The 23,700-nt window shown below is 40.0% G+C and overlaps 1 protein-coding gene across 1 annotated transcript; it reads left to right on the top strand.

The window, feature by feature from the left end:
* Positions 1 to 957: 957 nt before the first annotated feature.
* Positions 958 to 15,374, top strand: LOC144251835 (bone morphogenetic protein 3-like). Its single transcript, XM_077794539.1, is given in 5 exon segments — positions 958 to 1,676; positions 1,907 to 1,998; positions 7,606 to 8,454; positions 8,457 to 8,515; positions 15,183 to 15,374. Coding segments are annotated over 5 exon segments (1,911 nt in total).
* The last annotated feature ends 8,326 nt before the right edge of the window (positions 15,375 to 23,700 follow it).

The following is a 23,700-nucleotide window of genomic DNA, read 5'->3' as shown; positions in this document are numbered from 1 at the left end:
TCTTGCTGCTCAAGCACCCACCGTGACAGCAATGGGCACCACCTCCAAAGGCCACCAATGTGGCACAAAGGAGTCACAGAGGCCAGCAGCGAGGCTGGGGCAGCAGAGGGGACTCCCTGGGCCAGGGGCCAGGGGCAGGACAGGGATTTGGCTGCCAGGATCACTGGGAAAGAGTGGAGGTCAGGCTCTGGAACCGCCCTCGCTGGGGATGCACCTTCATGACAGGCTGTGCGAAGTAGCGGGCGCTCCAGTCTCAGAAGCCCGTCTGCATGGCAGCGCAGACGAAGCTCTTGTATCCAGTGGCATCATCGGCATCATCCGCATTCTTCAGGGCATCAGGAAAGGGGAGGTTAGCCGGGAAAGGAAGGAGCAGTCTCACTGTCCCTCCCTCCCCACATGCCTGTAGGAGGTCCTGGCTAGGGACAGAGGTCATGGACAGCTGGGCATGATTGCTGGGGACGGCCCCTCTGCCTCCCTCTCACTTGGGCATCCTGGTGACCAGGTGTCTCTGATCGTCTGGACAGGAACTGGGGGTGTGGGTGAGAAGCAGGACCGGCATCTGCCCTGCTGCCCCCGGTTTGGCCAGAAGAGCCACGGTCCCTCTCCTGGGCCAATTCCCATGGCTAGCTTTGAGGGGCAGGTGGGCCTCGCATGGTTTATCAGTTCCTCAGTGCCTGGCCAGGGCTGCTCCCCTGGCTGAGCCCAGCTGGGTGTGGGTGGGCTGGGCTGCTGACCTCTGTGCCCTGATGCCAGGGGCTGCTATGAGCCCTGTGCTCTGGCTGTGTCCACCAGGTGCAGGGCAGCCCTGTGGGGAAGGCTGCAGCAGTCCCCTGGCGCCCCGGTGCTGGGGTGGGTTTAGGCCACTCACACCCCTCCTGGCACAGAGGAGCCTGGGTGGGGCCATGAGAGGTGCCCGCTTCCCGGAGAGCAGTGGCTTTGGCTCTGGTGAGCCCCAGGATGGGTCAGGTGGGGGCCACCACGCTGCTGCACCTCTCTGCCCCCAGCTGGCATCAGGGCCCAGCCAGAAGGCTGAGCACTGACACGGAGAACTGCCGGTCACCACAAGGTAAGTCAGGGTCCAGGGCCAACCTGCAAGGCAGGGACTCTGGTGCCCCCTGGACAACAATGAGAGGGCCAGCTGCAGAGAGGCGCTCAGCACTGTGGGCGCCTGGGGCTCAGCACTGTGGGCGCCTGGGGCAGCCAGATGCCCTCAGCACGTCCTCCACACCCTTCTTTGGTCCTCCTGTCCTCGATGAGAAAGTGGCAAACAGCCTGGACAGGACAGGAGGCCTGGGTCAGCCACACTCCCATGGCTCTCAGCCTGGAGGGAAAGCACGGACTCACCCACCGGATCTCCTTTCCGCTGAGGAAAGAGGAGCAGGGTGCTGTGTGTGGAGTAACTGGAGGTTCATGGGAAGCAGACAGCCCCCAGCACCACACCAGAGCAGCTGCCACCCGAGAGGAGGCGTCGCTGCTCACCCAACAAAGGGAAAGACAGGTCAGCTCACGGCTAGTGCTGTACCGTGGGGTCGCCAGGACTCGGGGACAAGATGGGGGACCAGGCTGAGGACAGAGGGGCGCACAGCGAGAATGCCAGGACCCAAACCCGAGGCCTCGCCCTGCCCTGCCCACCAGAGGCCAAGCCCTCCACCCGGTCAGGATGCTCGGTGCTTGAGGTCAGAGCTACAGGAGGCGCAGCCTTCTCACCTGATCTGGACCCCTGTCAAACATCTTCCGTGTCCGGGGGAACTGGTGGGAGTCAGGGGTGTACTGCGTCCCTGGGGGGCCCGGAACTGGTCATTCCCAGGAGTCTGAAATTGCCTCGGACCCTGCTGTTGTTCTTCATTAGTATTTGAAGGACACTGTCACATATGAGAGCATGTGGGGGTTCTGCTTCACCTTGTAGGTACAGCCGAAGGAGCACTATTAAACATCAGTGTATTGATTATCAGAAACACAACAGTCTGGTGACAGTGGAGTCTGCTTGGACCTGGCAGGGTGGGTGGAGACAGGCTCTTTCTCTGGGTAAATATTGCTCTCATTTAAACATAGCCGCAGGCTCTTGAGCTTTGAATCCCTGCACAACGAATTCTAAACATAATGAGGAATAGTGGAAAAGGGAGTTATTGAACTCAGCATGATCAAGTCCGAAGCACCTCAGAGTAGACTTGCTTTAAGTTATATGAAGGCATAGGGGACTGTGAACTTCCTCAACAATGTAAAATTTTATAATGGATGAGTTACTGATTGAATGTATTAGATAATTTCCCACATCAAATAAACATGTGAATAAAAATGTTTGGGGCCTGTGATATGTAGGCATATTACATAGGTATATTAAATGAAAAGCGTATAATATGAATTTATATAAAATAATTGTATGTGACAGAAAATTGCTGTTTTCAAAGTACTCTTGAATATTCATATTGTGTATTGATAATGCATACTTTGAAAATTCAAATTTTTTCTTCCTTGAAATTATTCAGGCATTTCATTTTCTCCAAATACGAATACTAGTTCATAATTTATTCCATAGTGTAAGTGTGAGTGACAGCTGAGAAGTCAGACAGTATCTTCCTCACAAACAGCATCCTGGGTGCTCCCGACCTTCTCCCAGCTGAATCTGGAATCTCGCAGAGTAACCCTTCCCAGAGGTCTTCCCGTGGGTGCACACCTTCCCCTACCATGCTCCTCCCTCACCTTGACTTCAAAGTGGAGTATGTGGCTTCCTTGTTTTAGGTGGATTCTTCTAGAACATTCTCCCTGTCTCCTTAAAATCCCTCAGCTTCAACTTTGCTGAGGCAATCCCTTCTTGAAGTTGCACATCACAGATGCAGGCTGACTCCTCCTTAGTTTATGAAATCTTACCTGTTGTTCACTGTGTGCCCTTCTAACCCAAAATTTCAATTCTTGATTATGTCCCTAGACATCTGTGTGATCTTTCCAAACCCTGATATCTATGTTATTTGGACTTTGTCATTTCCATGAGTATAACTTCTACTTTGTTGCTACCAAAACTGTCAAAACATTTATAACCTATCTTGACAAAGTTAAGTGCTTCCTCTTCTGTTCCAAGATCCTTAACACCTTGGACAGCTAGTGTTAAAGTGGCAGAGCTACCTGCACATTGCTCACGATCCTCTTTCTCACCAGTGTGCATGAATAGGAACATCTATTTGTGAAATCCTATGATCTAGCCCCAGCTCTAGCACCTGGTAGGTGTTCAGCTCATGTTTGTTAAAGTAAAACATTTATTTTGCTTTGGTGTCTGTTCATGGCTGGCTGTAGTATGTTTATGTGTGTAATACACAAATAATACAGTGGAAACTATGTACATAATCTCTGTGTTATAAGGCCCTTTTAGCTCTAGAATAGAGCAGTTTGTTGGTCTTAGACTTTCGGTTGCAGATTGAAATGATTAACTGCAGCTGGAGGGAAATTTTTAAAGTAATCACCAAGATTATCTTTATCTAATATGTCCTTCATAAAGAAAGAATGTTGCATTTCAAGAAAGGAATCTTTTGCCCAATTTACTGTTTTATTTGCTTATTCGTGTTGAGCAAAATCCTCATTCTTTACTGCCTTTGGAAATACAAGCTTTAAAAAATTTCCTTTTGGGCCATGACTATAAAACCAGTGGTTATTCTAGACCACCACCATCCAATAGAGATTTAATAGGAGCCACAAATGTAAGCCACATATATAATTTTAAAAGTTTAGTAGCTACATTTAAAAATGCAAAAAGTAACAAAAGCAATTAATTTTAATAATAAAGTACATTTAACCCAATATTATCATTTAATCAAATATCATCATTTTAACACATACTCAATATAAAATATATTTCTGAAATACTGTACATTTATTTTTTTAGCAAATCTTTGAAACTCAGTGTTCATTTTACATGTATACAGCACACCTCACTTTGAACTGGAGTAGGTGGTCACTATCATACTGGACAGTGAAGTTCTAGCATTTAAGGAAGTTTTCCTTAAATGTGGACTTTACCTGCATCCATTCGATTAATCCTCACAACTACTCTACAGTTGACACTACTGGGCTCATTTTATAGAGGAGCAGACTGGGATGTGTGCACATTTGTATTTTGTCTGAGAACAAAATACATTTGTTTGTATTTGTAGTGTAGTGGAATAGGTACTGGGTCACAGGGCTTAAACTTTAAAATCATGGCCTGAACTGAAATGGGAGTGGTGGGACCAGGGGGTGTGACAGATTCTGAGAATTTTCATGAGAAGATATTGAAGATTAGACACAGGGGTGGAGGCTGACCAAGAGTAGGTAACAAGGTAATGGGAAACTAGTCTGAAATAAGGAAATGTTTTGAAGCAAAATGTGGGGGAAAGGAGCAGGATTAGTTTACCCAGTGAGACTCTGCCACCCCTGTCCCTCGGAGTTCATTCATTCACTGCCAGTAAGTTTGGCAGCTGTTCTATTGCCACATACTTAGAACAGAGTGACTTCTCTTCTTACATTTTAAACTTCCCTCTGCTACACAAAGTTTGGGTAAGAGTATATGCTATGGTGACTGGGATGAATTAAGGTCAGAGTCTCTGAACAACTCCAATGCCATGGCTTTGTTATAAAGGTCTGCAAAATATTATCCTGGTGTCATGGATAATACAAATGTGCACAAATGGCAGTTTCCTTCTTTTGCTTCACACAATGTTAAAAATGAGTAAAATGTGTTTCCCATTGCACTTCCTCTGTGCTTGGGGACTCAGTGAACACATTTTAAGTTTCCACATCTTTATAAAAATGTTTTGTTTTTACAGAAACATGTTTTTGATCAAGAACATAATTTCATGATTGCGTGTGTTTCTGAAACAAGTATGTATATGGAACAAGTGCATGAAGGAAAGCCTGGGTTTTGGTGGCCAGTCCCAGCACTGGACATTCTTTAACCTCAGCTTTACCAACAACTTGTTAGATGATCTCACGAGAAAGAGCCGTGTTCTGCCTTGACAAATCTGTCTCCTTCTCTCTACTATCTCTTATTCTGGATATGAAGAACTAGAAGTACAAGTAAACAATTTCAATCTTTTTGTTGTTGTTGTTGTGGAGCTATATAGAAATTTAACTTCAAGATTCATGTAGTATCAGATTTCAGACAAACTACACAAGAAATAAAATTAAAAACATTTTTGAATGGGTGGCTCATTTTCTAATATATTTCTGAATATTAAGTTATTTTGCCCTGCCTACCCAACACATATCCTGCACCCTACATTTTGTGAGGCAGGTGGGAGATACAATCCCCGAAATACTGTGAATAGTGGCATTAATTACACTGACAATTTACATTTACGAAATGCCTAACTGTCCCTCTCCTTGGTCTATACCCAAAGTACTTAAAAACAGCATACTACAGGGACACAACCACATCCATGTTTATAGCAGCATAATTCACAATAGCTAAACTGTGGAGCCAATCTAGATACCCTTTAATAGATGAGTGGATAAAGAAACTGTGGCATATATACACAATGAAATATTACTCAACAATAAAAGAAAAGAAAATCATGGCATTTGCACATAAATGGATGAAGTTAGAGAAGATAATGCTAAGTGAAGTTAGCCAATTCCAAAAAAACAAATGATGAATGTTTTCTTTGATATAAGGAGACTGATTCATAGTGGGATAGGGAGAGGGAGCATGGGAGGAATAGACAAATAGATAGAGCAGAGGAGTTGGAGGGGAAGGAAGGGGGCATGGGGTAATTAATGATGGTGGAATGTGATAATCATTATTATCCAAAGTACAGGTATAAAGACACGAATTGGTGTGAATATACTATGTATACAACCAGAGATATGAAAAATTGTGCTCTATATGTGTAATAAGAATTGGAATGCATTCTGCTGTCTTATATAAATAAAAAAGAAGAAGAAACGCTTAACTAGATCTTTTTGAAATGCTTTAAACTTATCTCATTTAATTTTGATGACATGGGAGGTAGAAATTATCTCCATTTTATGAATGAGAACAATAGCTCCCCCAGTTAATTAAGTGCCAGCACTTAAGTCAAGGTGAGTCTAATTCTAAACCTGTGCTTGTATCTAGTAGGGTCTGGGTGCCTCAGATAGGAGGCTATTACAGTATTTTGTCAAAGTTATATGTGCAGATCTATATCATCTCTAGAATGCTCAGCTCTGCCCCACCCCACCCCTGCACTAAGTTTACTATGGTGTTATAATTTTCACACATTTATGGTGCTTCAGTAAAGGAAATAACAAATCATAAAAGTGGCTATTTTTTGCTTTAAACTTTTTTCTGGCTTTTAAAATTACTCCTGGTGACTCCCCACCCCTATTAGAAACCCTCAAAAGCAAGAGTTTACATAAATTTTTTGGTTTGTATTTTTTAATTGAAGTAAAATTCACAAATATAGGAAATTAACTTTTTAAGAGAACAATTAAGTGGCAATTGATACCTTTGCAGTGTTGTGCGACAACCAGCCCCATCTAGTTCCAAAACATTTCTATAATTCTAAACTCCATAAGGAGTTTCTCCTCATTTGGTCCTTCCTCTGGTCCCTGGCAAACACCAACCACTATGGTCTCTATGAACTTAACTATTCTGAATATATGACATAAATAAAACAATACAATTTGTGAACTTTTGCATCTCTAGTTTATTTCATTTAGCATAATGTTTCATGGTCTATTTACATTGTGAATGTATTGGTATTCATTCTCTTTCATAACAGTAACATTCTATCTTTTAGAAATGCCACACTTTGCTTATCTATCCACTGACCATCTATTGAGCTGTTACCACCTTTTGGTCATTGTGATAGTGCTGCTATAAACAAATACTCATTTGAGTGTCTATCTTCAGTTTTGGAGGCATATGTCTAGGAGTAGAATTGCTGGATCATATGGTAATTCTATGTTTAATGTTTGGGGACCTATTGAATTGGTTTCCACAACTGAACCATTTTACCTCCCTACTGACAAAGTGAAAGAGTTGCACTTTTTCCACATCCTCTCTGACTCTCTGGTGTTTTGGGGTTGGTTTATTATAGCCATACTAGTATGTCTCAACTAGTACATTGTGGTTTTGATTTCTAGTACCCTAATGACTAATGTTTTTGAGTATCTTTTTATGTGCCTGTTGGCCATTTGTATATCTTCTTTGGAGAGCAAAAAGACTTTTGCTCATGTTTTATTAGTTTATACATAGTTATAACTGTTGTTGAGTTATAGCTGTCACTTATGTACTAGGTTCTGGATATTAGATTTATCAGATATATGGTTAACATTCTGAAGATTGTCTTCTCACTTTCTTGACTATGTCCCTTGATGCAAAAGTTACTAATTTCAATGAATTTCACTTTATCTGATTTATAAATTTATTTTATTGATATATCTATGTGTTTTTTTTTATTGTTCACATTTGAATGTCATATCTAAGAATTCACTGTCAAATCCAAGTTCATGAAGAATTACTCCTCTATTTTCATCGGAGAATTTTATGGCTTTTATCTCATATATTTAGGGTACTGATTTATTTTGAGTCAAAATTTTTCACATGGTTGAGGTCTTATTTACTTCTATTTACTCTTTGTCTTTTTTGCTTCCTAGGAGACCTTAAAAGCAAAGGACTGCATATTTTTAATCTGACTTCCCTAACCATGTCTGAAAACATTTTGTCTGCCACACTGTATTTCTATATTGGAGAGCTAGTAAACATCAGTTGGAATTGTCCAGTGTCCCCAAGATGCTCACATCATGCTCAGAGAAAACACATTCAGATAGAACTCTCTGCGTGGAGCCTCCAAGCTAATCTAAACCAAAGCCAACTCCTGGGTCATCTGTCAGTAGATATAGCCAAACCTCATCGAGATACCATGTCTTGGCTCTCTAAAGATATCACTCAGCTCTTGAAGAAGGCCAAGGAAAACGAGGACTTCCTCATAGGATTTAACATGACCCCCAAAGCACAGCAACCGCCAAAAAGGATGGTTCCTTTTCCGGAGCCTTATATCTTGGTGTATGCCAACGATGTTGCCATTTCTGAGCCAGAAAGTGTGGTGTCAAGCTTACAGGGACATTGGAATTTCCCCAATGGAGCTGTTCCCAAACTGGATAGCCACATCAGAGCTGCCCTTTCTATGGAACGAAGGAAGAAACGCTCTACGGGTATCTTGTTGCTTCTGCAGAACAATGAGCTTCCTGGGGCAGAGTAACAGTACCAGGAGGAAGGGGTATGGGAAGAAAGGAAGCCTTACAAGACCCTTCAGACTCAGCCTCCTGAGAATAATAAGAACAAGAAGAAACAGAGAAAAGGACCTCACCAAAAGAGTCAGACGCTCCAGTTTGATGAGCAGACCTTGAAGAAGGCAAGAAGAAAGCAGTGGGTTGAACCTCGGAATTGTGCCAAGAGATACCTTAAAGTGGACTTTGTGGATATTGGCTGGAGTGAATGGATTATCTCCCCAAGTCTTTTGATGCTTATTATTGCTCCGGAGCCTGCCAGTTCCCCATGCCAAAGGTAGCCATTGTTTTAACCCTGTTCTTTCTATTTCCACAGAGTAGAAAGCCACACTAAGTTGAATGTGCATGTTGTGTCAGTGCATGTTTTCATTTACAGAATCCATCTGGACCCTGATTTACTACATTCTAAAGTGCAATAGGTAATATGGTTATGCTTGTTTTTTCTTTAATGGTGTTAAAGTAATATGAGGTCAAAATGAATATGAAGAATATGAAAAAATGTATGCATACAATATGCCTTTTGTGTTGCTTCTAAACGTGGTGCATATTCAACTAGTTATCTATACCTGTCTATGATAAGCAAACCCCAGGTGGTAGAAGACTGGTCTTTGAGGGATGTTCAGGGAATGGAATGCATAGAGATGGTGGGAGCAAAAGGACAAGCTAATGGGATTGATGCCCTGATGCAGAACATTTTTTTTGATAAGTAGTTACTCATGAGAAGAGTTGTCCCCACAGAGGTTAAGATCAGGGTTTGGCTAGGTAAACTGGCCTCATTAGATCTTCCAGATGTTTATATCATTTGCTTCTCTGCTAAATGTCAAAAAAGAAGGCAAAATAGAATATGACGACTCTGTAAACATCTTCCAAGACCCATTTTAACCTCAAAAATTACCTGACTCTACCAAACTCAATTAGAACTGTGTTTTATCATATCACTACTGAGTATTATGACAAATATATTTTCAGAAGTCTCTCCAACACTCACCTCTTTTTGCACAGCAAGTCCAAGTGACAGTTCTCTTTCAATGTATGGTATAAATAGTAAAATAGAGAGGGGCCCTCCAGCTTTCGGTTCAGCTTGTTGCCATGCTTTTATTCTTAGCTTCAGACAATCTGAATATATTAAACAATGAGAGGTGACCCAAGGAATAGAATTCAGAGAAAAAAGTGAATTTTTAAAAATACTTGAATTAATTTTTGTTATTGTTTGATAATGGGGACAGAAGATCCTTCACCTCAAAGAGTGACTGATTTCTGTTTATAAATCTTTATGATATCATTTTTATGTTTCTAGTCCTGTGATCACTGGGTACTATGCACATAAAAACAAAGGTGCTAATGGACATCGTGTTTTTCTTGTTAGGATATCTCAGAAAGATAAGCTTTTCACATTTTCCAAGACCTTATGTTTCCCAAGGATTTTGAATGATATCAAGTTTTGTAAACTCAATACAAAGTAAGGATTTTCTACATTTACAGTGATAAAAAGAGCCTTATTTTGTCTAAAGATTCATGGAGTACATTTTGCTGATGAAACAAAAACTCATTCACCAGAGATGACACTTAGAAACACAACAAAGATGACACATGTCGCAAACAGAGAAGAATCTTTTACCATATGGCTTGCCTTGTGGCATCCAGAGGCAAGAATGGATTCCTCTACTGTTAAGTTCAGGAAGACTGATTTTAGATAGGCTGAGGGTTTTCTAAACTCTCTCTCTCACCCTCATAAACAGGTCACTTGGGTAACCTGGAAAAGAAGGTTTTTTTCCCTCCCTCCTGACTCCAGGAAGGTTCCAGAAAGCCATACGAATGTTGAGATATTCTTTTTGGTTTGCTTTTCATTCCCTAACTCTGGAGAAGGGTCTTAGCCTCCAGCCTTCCACCACTGCTCCTCACTTGTGTCTCTCTCTTCTGTTGGTGCCACCTGCTTTTACTCATCCTAAACCTGGTATTGCTCCAGAAGAGCTTCACCATGGTCCTCAGTGATCTAAAGAATAATAATTTAAAAGCTAATAAGGGATTAGTTACAAAAAGGATAAATTTAAGGAAAGAAGTATGTTAACATAGCAGAATAATTAAATATGCATGCTTAATCATACAGGGCTTCTTAAACCTTTCTTTGTCTGCAAACTGCCTGGGTTTTTTTTAAATATGTAGGCTCTGATCCAGTGGGTTTGGGGCTGGAGTCCATGATTATGCACATCTAACAAGCTTCAGCATGATACTAATGCTGCTGATTCACAAATTGTACTTGGAGTAGTGACATTGATAATCAAATGCTTTTGGCTTGAATCTTGATTCTACCATTTACCAACTATGGTTCTTTAGATAAATTACTCAAACTCTCTACATGTTAGTTTACCATCTTGAAAATGGGCAAAATTGTAATAATAGGACCTCATAACAACAAAAATGAGATGGGGGAAATGAGATAGTAGAGCAACTTGCATGCAGTAGGTGCTCAATAAGTATTTGCTGTTATTGTTGTTATCATTAATGGCCACTGCAGAGTCTGAGGAGAACAGAAAATTAAGTGTGGGGGTGCTGAAGAAAGACTATGTAGGGAAAGGGAGCAAGAAAATAAAAGTTGTAAAGCAAGAAAAAGTTCTGTATTTCTAGTTCCTTTACAAGTATCACAAGATTGAAAATAGGATTCTCCCTGCGGGTTTAACAGCCTGTGAGCTCTTCCAGTGAGGTGCCTTTGGAGAGTAATAGAATGAGGAGAGCATCCATTGCAGCAACTGGACTCATGATAATATTTGTCAAAACTTGGAATGGCATCAGAGCTCCAGGGAGACATAACAGGGATAAGCATGGAGCTTTCTCTCTGAGCTTGATATTTCTTTTTACCAAGTGGAGAGTGAAGGTTTGGCCATTACAAAGAGTTCTCTATCTCTCGTCACCTTGTGTGGATATGCTTAACTTTTAAAGCTTTCTAGTGGTTTCCTTTAAGTCTTCCAATGGTACAGTAACCAAGGGATGGGAAACATAAAGCCGAAGGAAGGGCAAGGGGCAAGTATGTCCCTTGTCAGCATAGTGTCGAATATGGCAACCAGAGACAACTACTTAAATAGAAATGCAGCCTGACCAGCTGAACAAAATGAGGGTCTGCAACTAGGTCAGCATGACACGTGCAGTAATGGAGGCACCAAAGAATCTTCAGACATTAGATATTCATTTTGTCCCAGAGAAAAGTTCTCCCAGGCCAGACTGCTCAGCTGCTCTCCTGTTTTGGGCCTCCTGAGCAAAAGCCTACTCTATATGGCAGGTCTCTTCTTCTGCTAAAGTCGACAACCTGCTCCACAATTCAGAACAGCTGTGCTCTGCCTTTCCCAAATTCCAGGCTTTGCCCTTTCACTGATTCCAATTAGATAGTTTCTGGGCCCTCACACCCATGTGGGCTGGACTGGAAGAGTGGGGTGCAAAGCCTCAAGGTCTGGGTCAGGAATGAAGGCTCCTAGCTGATGACATACTCTCCCCTGCTAATGTATTTGTAATCAAATTCAACTTGAGGACATCACACACAGTTTGGCAGGTGCAGGCCTGACCACTGTAGATTTCATTCACAGACAGAGCAGTTTGGATTTTTCCGATTTCTAGCCCTTATAGGCAATCTGTTCTCCCAGAGAGAGAGAGAGAGAGAGAGAGGAGACTCTTGGAATTCTGCCATGAGATGAAAAATACCCACATAGCCAAAGCCAAGTTCTTTGCCTCCCTCACCACCTTAGCAGAGATGGAAAACAGAAATTTCAAATGAAAATGGTTGAGCCATTGTTGCTGACAGAGCTCCAAGAAACGAACAAAGATTAGAGGAATGAAGTTACTTTTGCAAGGAATTATGCAAAAGCTAAGAATAGCAAAGACAGAACTAGGCAGCAAATAATCCAAATAGGTTTCACCAAATATTCCATATGAAAAAAATTCACATTAATTAGTTCAAAACCATACATCCTCAATGAATTGCCTGAATTTTCCAATTCTAATGTCTGGTCATGAATATAAACACTAAAAATATTGAATTGTGATATACTGCGTTTCCTAAGCAAAAAAATTATCTGAACTGATGTTGAAGACATGTTTCAACCTCATTTAAAAGAGAGGCTGGTGATGGTAAGAGAATAGGCTGGCATTTATGGCTGAAACATTTCTCAATCTCAGTAAATAAGAGTCATGAGTAACACAGTTTGAACTCAGAAACAAACCCAAAACTGTGAACAGGCAATATGTTTCACCCCAGAAAATTACAGCATGGATCATTTGTGCATGACATAATTATTCCTGGTAAGGGGAGCTTGATCAGAGGATTCCATAGTGAGAAAAAGGGGGAAACTCCCTAGTAATCCGAGAGGTTCCTGATAAGAAAACACCAACTCACCATTCAAGGGCTTGTGCTGAATTCCAGAGAGCTCACTAGAGACTACTCATACCCTCATAGTTTCTGACTCCATAATTTATGAGTTGGAGGTTAAGGGGGGAAAAAAGGATAGAAATTTTCCTAGGAAACACCCATGAATATTTTCCATATCTCCGGCAGAACCTTTCATTTTTGGTGGTGAATTTTTTTTCCCCACAAAAATAGGTAAAATGAAGGGTATGCTGTTTCCTGTAAGTATTTCATCTATTTACCAAATATTTCTTCAGTGTCAAGAGTATACAGTGTTCTAGGCATAGAGGACAGCAATGTGCAGCATATTTATTGCCCAAGGGCTGATCTAATTAAACAGAACAACTTTGTATGAAATGTAAATATTGAATCATTAGACATTAACAATAATAGAATTATGTTAGAAAATCTGGCTTTAAAAATCTTTTGGGGGGGGGCTGGGGATGTGGCTCAACTGGTAGCGTGCTCGCCTGGAGTGCGTGTGGCCCGGGTTCGATCCTCAGCACCACATACCAACAAAGATGTTGTGTCCGCCGAGAACTAAAAAATAAATATTAAAAATAAAATTCTCTCCTCTCTCTCTCTCTCTCTCTCTCTCTCTCTCTCTTTCTCTTTAAAAAAATCTTTTGGGGGTTCACGACAAGCTGTTTGGATGATTGAGTTCTTCAGAATAACTTTAAATCAATAGAGAAAATTGTATGTCTGCAAAAGTTCTTTTTAGAAATTACTGATACTGCTAAGATAACAAACAAAGCCTATTGACATCCATGGTTCAATGCTTGTTGCAATTTGGGTGAGGTTCACATATTTTATTGATGATGTAGGGCACCCAAAATGCAAAGTAGAACAGCATGGACTTTTTTTTTTTCTTTTTTCACTTAAGGGGCGAAACCCTGTTTTGCAATCAGTCCAAGCTAGTGAATTGAAACTCGACTTCTCTTTTTAACTTATACATAAAGTCCCTCGAAAGTAAGAGTAAAATTAAGACTAATTTTAAAGTTTTTTATATTTATTCACAATAAGTTGAAGTCAAATGTATAGACTCTTTTTTTTTACAGTGAAATTGAAAAGTGCAATGAGACAAATAAAATTTTCCCTTTCTCTGCCAAAAGGAATCCTTTCCCACCCCCCACAATATGCTGATTTTCTGTATTATTTTCTTGTCCTTTGACTTTTATGTAACTTGTGCCAGTTTCCCATGTTGGAGTTAGGAGTTTGAATTTAAAATCCCAATTCTTTGTGGCAGGGGTGCCTCTAAGCCATAAGAAATACTGCTCAAAATGTTGAAATTAGAGTGAGAGTTTTGACTTAAATCCTATTCCTTACTTGAAGGCTGGCAAATTACCAGATTTCTCTCCCCTCCCCCTTCTGTGTGTGTGTGTGTGTGTGTGTGTGTGTGTGTGTTGGTGGGGATCAAACCCAGGGCCTCACACATGCTATGCAAGCACAAGCATTCTACCACTGAGCCTCATTTCTAGCCCCCAAATTTCTGTTTTTAAATATGATTGAAACAAAACCAGTTTCACCCACCCAAAGGAGACCATGGGGGAAAAGTGCTGTTGAAAAGCATCTCTTATGGAGGTCTTCTGGCCATTCTGCAGGACCTAACACTCTGGGTTAGCAAAACTGACTCCTCCCTTCAATGCTTTGAGTTAGAGCAGAGCTGTATGGGGCTTTCTAAATAAAACCACATGTTTCACATGGAAGGTAATGATCCCATTTGAATTTTCCCGGGGAAGAGATTTAACCCAGGCTTCCTTGGTCAAATGTCTGACATCCGTGGGATAACCTTAGACCCTCTAGTTTATTCCCACAGGACAAGATCTACTACTAAAAACACCACTCCACCAAGTCTAAGCCCATGGAGCAACAGTGACCCCCAGTGGCCAATGGAGTGGTCTTTTTTAACCTCAATTTGCACTTCTGAAAGTTGAATAATTACATTAATGAAACAGTCACCATCCAATTCATTTTCCTGGCAACTAGTAAAGCAATCAATGCTCTTCTGTCCCACTTAGTTTTATTTTGACAACAATGCATAAACATCACTATAGTAGTGGCATTAAGGCACCTCTGTTAAATAGGGTATTTTTTTTAGGGTTCTTCATGATTAATGTAGGGTCAAGAACAATAATAAAAACTTTTTTATTGCAAACCTATTGTTGAAAATATCACTAATATATCAATTCCATGGTTGGGGATTAAGTTCTTTGCAGTTAAGTGATTCCTGCTGAAAGAATGGGCTCAAATTCTTACCACTTATAAGCTATTTGACTTCAGACAGGTCATTTAAGCTTTTTGAGTCTGCCAAATGTAAGAAACAGTGTTTTTGCTATAAGGATTAGAGGTGGTCTGTATAAAATGCCTGGAACATAGCAGGTTCTCAGCAAATGACTATCACTTTGGGGCGATGGGGAGCCAAGGTTGGGCTGATGTACACTATGTCAGGATTTTACAAAATTGTTGAAACAAATTCATTATATAGGCATTTTGTGTGATGAGGAGTAGAATAACCATTCCACCTAATGTGTGTTCTCTCATTTCTTTTCTCTAGTCTTTGAAACCATCAAATCACGCTACCATGCAGAGCATAGTGAGAGCTGTGGGGGTTGTTCCTGGGATTCCTGAGCCTTGCTGTGTGCCAGAAAAGATGTCCTCGCTCAGCATTTTATTCTTCAATGAAAATAAGAATGTAGTGCTTAAGGTATATCCTAACATGACAGTAGAGTCTTGTGCTTGCAGATAACCTGGCAAAGAACTCATTTGAATGCTTCATTCAATCATTAGTTTATTTTTATGGAATTTTTTTTTGCACTGCCAATGCATTTTGTTCCAAAAGATTGTTTTATAGTCAAAAGAGAATGAGCAAATAGATTGAAGATTTCTACCATGCAGAACTGGACTGCATTTGTTCCTGAATGTAACTGAAAATAAATTTGTAGTAAATATGGACACATGTTTCTTTCTTTTGAAAAAAAAAATCACATGAGGAAGAGTATCAAACTGTTTTTAGAACTGTTAAAGAACACGCTGATTTATTTTTGTAAGGGGATTTAAAAATAGAATGGAGGGCTGGGGATGTGGCTCAAGCGGTAGCGCGCTCGCCTGGCGTGCGTGCGGCCCGGGTTCGATCCTGAGCACCACATACCAACAAAGATGTTGTGTACGCCGAGAACTAAAAAATAAATATTAAAAATTCTCTCTCTCTCTCTCTCTCTCTCTCTCTCTCTCTCTCTCTCTCTCTCTCCTCTCTCACTCTCTCTTTAAAAAAAATAAAATAAAAAAATAATAAAAAAATAAAAATAGAATGGAGAAACAGCAGTAGCTTATCATTTATCTCTACTCATTCTAACAACTTAGGGGAAACAGAGTAATTTCATATTTTTAAGTAGGCTTGTTGCCTTAGATTTCTGAAAAAAACCCAACATGTGCTAAATATCCCAGTCAATGTTAATGTTTATATTAGAAGTTCTTCACTTGTTTACCCTTGTTTTCTTTACACAAGTCACTGTGTGCATTGAAGTGAGGGTATGCTGAGTGTGTGTGTGTGTGTGTGTGTGTGTGTGTGTGTGTACATGTGCCTGGGTCTGTGTCCTCTATAGGTAGTGTACTTAATATGACTCTGTAACTCAGTCTACACAGGATTCATTCTTTTTCAGTTTCATGTTCTGGCAAGCACCATTTTAGTATGAGACATTTACCAAAATGGTAGAACAATTCAAGAGCCTGTACAGAGTTGCCATTGGACCCTCCATTATATTGGAAATATTGCGATTTTCAGTTTTCTGCCTTCCAGAAAAGGGAGTCAGCAGCTCAGTTTTTAAAAAATCCCAGATGCAACTCATCTTTTGCCCTTCTTTCTTATATGTCTTTTCTAAAATGAATTTTATAGTCATTCCTGCTAGATGCTGTGGTGTACACCAGTAATCCCAGACACTCAGGAGGGTGGCTGAGGCAGGAGGATGGCAGGCTTGAGGCCAGTCTGGGCAACTTAGTGAGACCCTGTCTCAAAAAGAGAAAAAGAAACTCCCTGTAAAACACAACAACAGCAACAATTCTTCCTGAGGCCATTGGAATTTTACTTGCTTGATATTGCCTTGCCTTCCTGTGGAATTTCCCATAGACATTGACCATCAACACTCTCACCTTGGTTGAATATCATTCATTAACCACATCTGGATCAAGGGCACCTTTTTCACACAGATTTGGGCTTTTGCCTCAGTCATGGAATCTACACTTTAGCAAAGCTCACCAAGTTTATCCACCAGGAAAAGGAGTTAAATGTACATACTATTTGGTTTTTGTTTCATTTCCATTTATCATACATACCTTATCTCATTTTTGCCCTAGAAAATTGTTTTATAAATCTTTCCCTTGCTATATTTGCTCAAGATACAAGAAGCCATTTCAGGCTGTAGATGGTTGTTAGTGTTTTATCTGTGGTTAGTCCTTGTCTTAGTTGAGTATTACCTGGTGAATAGAAATAACTCATCCGTTTTGGAAGCTGTGCAGGATCAGAAGCCATGGAATTTTGCTGTGTCTCTGCCTGTAGTTATCTATGGTGGTTCAGTCATCTAATAAATATTTATTGAGCATCTATCTATTTTGTGGAAGGTTCAAGTTAACTGTGTGTCTTGTGTCCTCCCTGGTAAAATGAAGAGACTGAACACTTGAGCTGGAAGTCCTTTTGGCACTGAACGTTTGGGTTTTTATTATAAGCTATTCCGTACACGTCTTCCTTGAGGGGACTATAGTGATGGATGTGAAAACACTGCAAGTATCTCTGTGCATCAGCCAGATGCAGGAACATCCCCACCCTTCAGTGTTGGTAAACCAGTGTGGCATTCTCTGTAGTCTAAGTGGTATTTTATTGGAAAACTATTAAATGGATATGAAGAGAAGCTCTTTGCCACTTTAGAAATATACAAAAGCTGGTGTGGGTGTGTGTTAACTCTGAATGAGATATAACAGATCTAAAAAATGAATGAAGTTGTGGTGTCTAAGTAACCCTGTTTCCTCTAGTTCACTTCCTTCTTCTTGTTGTTGTTGCTGTTCTGGTACCATAACGTTAAAGATTCAAACCAAGATGTGGGATGAAATTACTTTCTAAAAATTGTTCTTATCACTGGGTGTGATGGTGCACAACTGTAATCCCAGTGGATCAGGAGGCTGAGGCAGGAGGATCTCAACTTCAAAGTCAACCTCAGCAACTTAGCAAGATGCTGTCTAATATATATATGAAATGGGCTGAGAATGTGGCTCAGTGGTTAAGTGCCCCTGGGTTCAATCCTCAGTACCTCTCACCACCCCCCAAAGAAATTCCTATACATTTGAATGCCAAATTTTAAAGACAGAAATGAACCAGAGTGTCGCTGCCATATGTCCTGGTCATACTGTCTTTTGACAAAGAAAATTTCTTGTTCCTTGGTATATTTGATTAAATTCTTAACAGTTTTTCTTAGAGATGCATTGATGAAAAAGGCTGGCAATTTTTAGTATCACTTCTCAGCCTCATATACAAATTAAAGTCTGTTGCTTTTCTTAATGTGAATCAATGCATATTTAATAAAGATTAAATACCACCAAATGGCCAAAAAATACTTTAAGTAATAAAAATTTCTAAGTACCAACTAATTACAATTTATTTTAAGTAGCAATTGATATGAAGATACTACTACCTAATGAAAGATCTCGGAAAGTCCCTTAGCAATGGAAAGAGATTTCACTGGTAACTTTTTCCCAGGTGACTTTATAGCCATCATTCAACCTCTATTGTATTAAGGACATATTATGCTAACTATGGAAAAAGTTTTATTCCCAAAGAATAAAGAAAGATTGTTGCGTGTTGTGGAACACACCTATAATCCCAGCAACTCAGGAGGCCGCAGCATGAGGATTGCAAGTTCAAAGCCAGCCTCAGCAAAAGCGAGGTGTTAAACAATTCAGTGAGACCCTACCTCTAAATAAAATACAAATAGGGCTGGAGATGTGGCTCAGTGTGGTTGAGTGACCCTGAATTCAATCCCCTGTACAAAAAAAAAAGAAAGAAAGAAAGAAAGAAAGAAAAAATTGGCATGGATGAGAACAGAAATTTACAAAATGCCATGTCCTAAAATTCATGCATCTCTCTCTCTCTCTTTCCCTCTTTTCCTTCTTCCCTTCAGCCCTTCCACTCTCAACCTTTCCCTAACCATTCTGCAGTGTGGGAAGCCACCCTAAACACATACACACACCGTCATTTTATAAAGGAGTTCTTTTTTTCAATAACTGTTCTCTGGAATTCCAATTAAGGGACAGCCAATGTTGATTAGTATTTTAAGAATATTTTATTGTAACCTATGTAAATAACATACAATTTACAGAATTGGGGTTGTAGAACTTAAACTGGAAGATTGGATTCCTCAGATCTCAGGACTACAGTATTCCAGGTTAATTTTTATATTCACCTAGCTATATATTAACTGTTGATCATTTATTCAGTAACATAAATTTTTACCTAATATTTACCTAATATTTCTTATGAGGAGATTATTATTAAAAGCAAGACTGGCCCCCTCCTTTCTCTCTGACTTATTTCTCCCCACCTGATCTCTCTTGCATGCATTCTTACCAAAATGCCATCTGCCATGATCATTTATTCAGTAACATAAATTTTTACCTAATATTTACCTAATATTTCTTATGAGGAGATTATTATTAAAAGCAAGACTGGCCCCTCCTTGCTATCTGACTTATTTCTCCCCACATGATCTCTCTTGCATGCATTCTTACCAAAATGCCATCTGCCATGATGTGATGCAACCAGGAGGTATCTTGCCAGAGCCAGCACCATGTAATTTGGACTTCAAACCTCCAAAACTGTGAACTGAATAAAGCTCTTATGTTTATACATTATCCAGCTTTGGTTATTTTGTTTTAGCAATGGAAAATGGATTCATAACACTCCCTGTAATCCTGCCATAGGGGAAATACTGATCTTCCCTATAGCTCATTAAGATTGCAGACCCCCACAGACCAAGAATACAGGTACCATAATTTTAAATCTCATCATGCCCCCTTGAGAAATGTGCATCAGTGGAGGAATGAGCCATTTCCACTCATCACTAACAGGATCATTGCTTCTTCTTCCATAAGGAAGAGCTGTGAAAGAAGACAAAGGAAGCATCTTCTACTTAATCTCTTAGTGAATAGGGTGGAAGTTGAGCACTCTTTATGGAACAGGGATGTATGGGGTAAAACTGATTTTGATAACATATATTGCTTTTTATTTTAAAGTGGACACTTATTATGAACCCCCAAAGAGCAAACACTATGAGTAATCATTTTGGGTAGTTGCTGTTTCTGTTTTATTTTGTTTTTATTCCCTAAGAATTCTCTTCCCCTTCTACTTTTCCTATTTTATCCAAGCCCATCAGAAAATGTGGGAAGAAAATCCATCATTAGTTTTCCTCAAGTTCAAATCCTATATTGTCTGGGGTTTTGAGCTACTGTCTGTAAAGAAACAACCTCAGTTCAAGAGATGATCAGAGGCTGTTGATAATGCACTAGGTCAGAATGTGAACCTTTACTTTTCCCTCTCTGGTCAATGTTGTCAATTTTAATTGGGACAACTTGGGTTTAGTCCACATTTTTTCTGAGGCACTAAAAAAATGCCCTGAAGATAATAAGTACTCCAGTCTCCAGAAAATTTAAGTCAGTGAGTAGCAGGTATTTTTATCCCTCAGGTTTTCTTCCTCCCAGATCCCTCCACTCCACACACAATCGGGGGATGGGGAGGGAGAGAAAGAGGGGGCAGAGAGATAGAAATAGATAGATAGGGAGCAGAGAGATAGAGAGAGAGAGAGAGAGAGAGAGAGAGAGACAGAGAGAGAGAGAGCAAGAGAGAGCACTCTGCCAACAGCATCACTGAAGTGTGATACAAGTGTGATCATGATCTAGCCCCTTGATCAGAATATCAGCCAACTACATTGCCAGACTTAGCACACTGGCAAACTGCCATGAGGTTACAGTCAAAATCACCCCCTACCTCATGGGGGCTCAGGCCAGATGGAAATGCAGTGGTCTAGAGGAGAGGCGTTTATGTCCAAGAACCATGGGACAGAGCTTTCCCCAAAATGGACTTACTTAGGAGAAATAGTTTGGTGTTTATAAAACTTTGGTCCTGCTTTCTGGAGATTTCCCATCACTTTAAACACTTACATATAGACACATGAATAAATATGGATTTTAAAAAAAAATGGGTCCAGTGTATGTAGTTTCATGAAATCATTTGTTAGAAATGGAAGAATTTAATGACACAATATCAACATTTTGGCAACTGAAACAATCACATAGACAAACATTGGATGGAAGCTGGAGGCTACATGCTGCTGTCAATAGCAAGAATAAGAACACTCAGATCTGCGGGTGATTTTTGGATGGTTTTATAATGCAGAGGTAGATGGCATGCCTGGCTGCAGGTGGTGGAGTGCATCAAGAAGTAGCTAGGCTCTTTGGGGCTGCGCTTTCTATTGCCTTTGGTTGGAAGCTCACCTAGCATTTCTAAGAGATAGCAATATATCGCAAAGAGAGATTTCAGATTTAGAGGAATATTAGAACATTTTGAAGTTAGTTGCTTCAAATGTCACAGTGGTTTCCAGTTTCCAGGTGTCATAGTGGATGTTTTTAAATTCTATCCCACTCCAACTACAGAACTGAGATATAGAACTGATTCATCATCAGATGCAATATTTCTGACTTGTATATGGCAGAGTCCTCCACTGCATCCTAATTTTGAACACTCTGTTGGGCACATAAGAAATGATCTCATGCCTCAAGAAGAAAGAAGTCACCCAAATATGAGTACATATATTAATTTTAAAAAAAAGCAAATTTCATTTAAATTAAAAATCCTAAAGAGTCTTAAACTTTGTTAATCTTTCTCATGCAGCTTTCTGAAATAAAATTTGAGTTTGAGAGAAATCTCATGAACCTCTAGTGTGGTTATCAGACACATAAGGACAATGGTCTACAAATGAGTTAGAATATAGAGAAAAAACACGGTAAATGGATAAAGGAAACTACCACCCATTTGTATCAGTCAGTTTCCTGTTACCATAATAAAATAGCTGAAATGATTAACTTAAAAGGGAAAAGGGTTATTTTGGCTCACAGTTCTGGGGGTTCCAGTCCAAGACCGAGTAGACTCATTGCTTTAGGTCTCTGAAAAAGTTCATCACATTGGAAGTGTCTGATGAAGCAAACTCCTAACCACATGAGCCAAGAAACAGAATCAATGGAAAGAGGAAGAGACTGGGGGTCCCTTCAGGGGCCTGCCCCTAATGACTAAGTACCTTTCACTAGGTCATATCACCCCATAGTGCCACTTTGGGGACAAAGGCTTTAACACATAGGCCTTTGAGGGGCACTTGTCCAAATCACAGCACCACTGAAGATTTATTTATTGAAAAGATTTTTTTGTTTATTGCATTTATGAAAAAATGACAGGCCCAAATCCTATACTTTTTTTTGGACCAGAGATTAAACTCTTATTGCTTAACCATTGAGCAACATTCCCAACCCTTTTGATTTTTTATTTTGAGACAGGGCCTCACTAAGTTGTTTAGGGCCTCCCTATATTGCTGAGGCTGACTTTGAACATGCAATCCTCTTGCCTCAGCCTCCCAAGTCTCTGGGATCATAGATGTGTGCCACTGGGCCCAACCCAAAGTCTTGTACTTTTACAACTAATGTCCAATATTTATTTTGACTGAAAATTTCTTACTAAAGAAAAAAAAAGAAAAGAAAAATATCTGTTTAAACCACTGAGAATTTGAAGATTGTTACCATGACCACCACCCGAGACAAGAGATCCTGAATAGTAATTTATTCATGAGGGGACATGAATAGCAGTGGCTGAAAGTAGAGGAATGCTAAATAAGTAGTTCTTTAGTAGTTTGAATGACAGAGAGTTTGAACTTTACTTTTGACCTAGCATTTAAATATTTAGCATCTGATAATGTTAATAACTCAGAAAAATTCCCTCAGTGGACAAAAACATTGGAAGGGTTTGAATCTAAGCTCTGTACTAATACGATAGCCACTAGCCACATGTGACTATTTAACTACAAATTAGTTATAAGAAATAAAATAAAAATTCAGTTCCTCAGTGCAACTAACCACACATTTCAAGTGCTCAATAGCACATGTGACACATAAATACCTTTACTGGATTGCACAGATATAAAAGATTTCCATTGCTACGGAGAGTTTTGGACAGCACTGACCTAAGGTGTAAGCAGGAAGAAGTTTCCCTTTGACTCTTTGCAAAACATGTTTTCTTTATCTGAATCAGTTACACTCTACGAAAGGGAGATCCTTGGCCAGTATGTGACCCCTAAAAGATGATAAAAGTCTCAGCATCTTTCTGGCAGACTAAAAATTGAAAAACTATTACAGATTTATAACCCATACTTTTTGAGATTATGTTAATCACTCTCTGATGTATAAGCTGCCTCAGGTCATTTCTTCTGGCACTGGGACCAGTTTTTACTCAACTGTGGTTTATAATACAGATGTTCATGACCATTCAAACACAGCTGTGCTGCTCATTCCAGCATTACATGATGAAGAAAACTCCCAACACATCTTTCCTTTGATTCTAAACAACTTATTATTATGACACTAAATCTGCCTGTAGTTATTACTAATTCACCCACATGGGTACACTTTTGCAAGAAACTGATCTTTTGCTCTTTATGAACATCTAGAATATGTGTAGATGGACAAATAGGGAGACAGACAGAACTCACTTCAATAATTCTTCTACAGGCAAATGACTTAACACATCAAAGACATTAGTTAAAATCATGTAAAATGGGGCTGGGGATGTGGCTCAAGCGTAGCGCGCTCGCCTGGCATGCGTGCGGCCCGGGTTCGATCCTCAGCACCACATACCAACAAAGATGTTGTGTCCGCCAACTAAAAAATAAATATAAAACTCTCTCTCTCTCTCTCTCTCTCTCTCTCTCCTCTCTCACTCTCTCTCTTTAAAAAAAATCATGTAAAATGTTGTAAAAGAAAGTCATAATATT

The sequence above is a fragment of the Urocitellus parryii genome, unplaced genomic scaffold, assembly GCF_045843805.1.
Source record: "Urocitellus parryii isolate mUroPar1 unplaced genomic scaffold, mUroPar1.hap1 Scaffold_242, whole genome shotgun sequence".
In the NCBI taxonomy this organism is placed as follows: Eukaryota; Metazoa; Chordata; class Mammalia; order Rodentia; family Sciuridae; genus Urocitellus; species Urocitellus parryii.
This window is presented reverse-complemented; position numbering and strand designations above follow the sequence as displayed.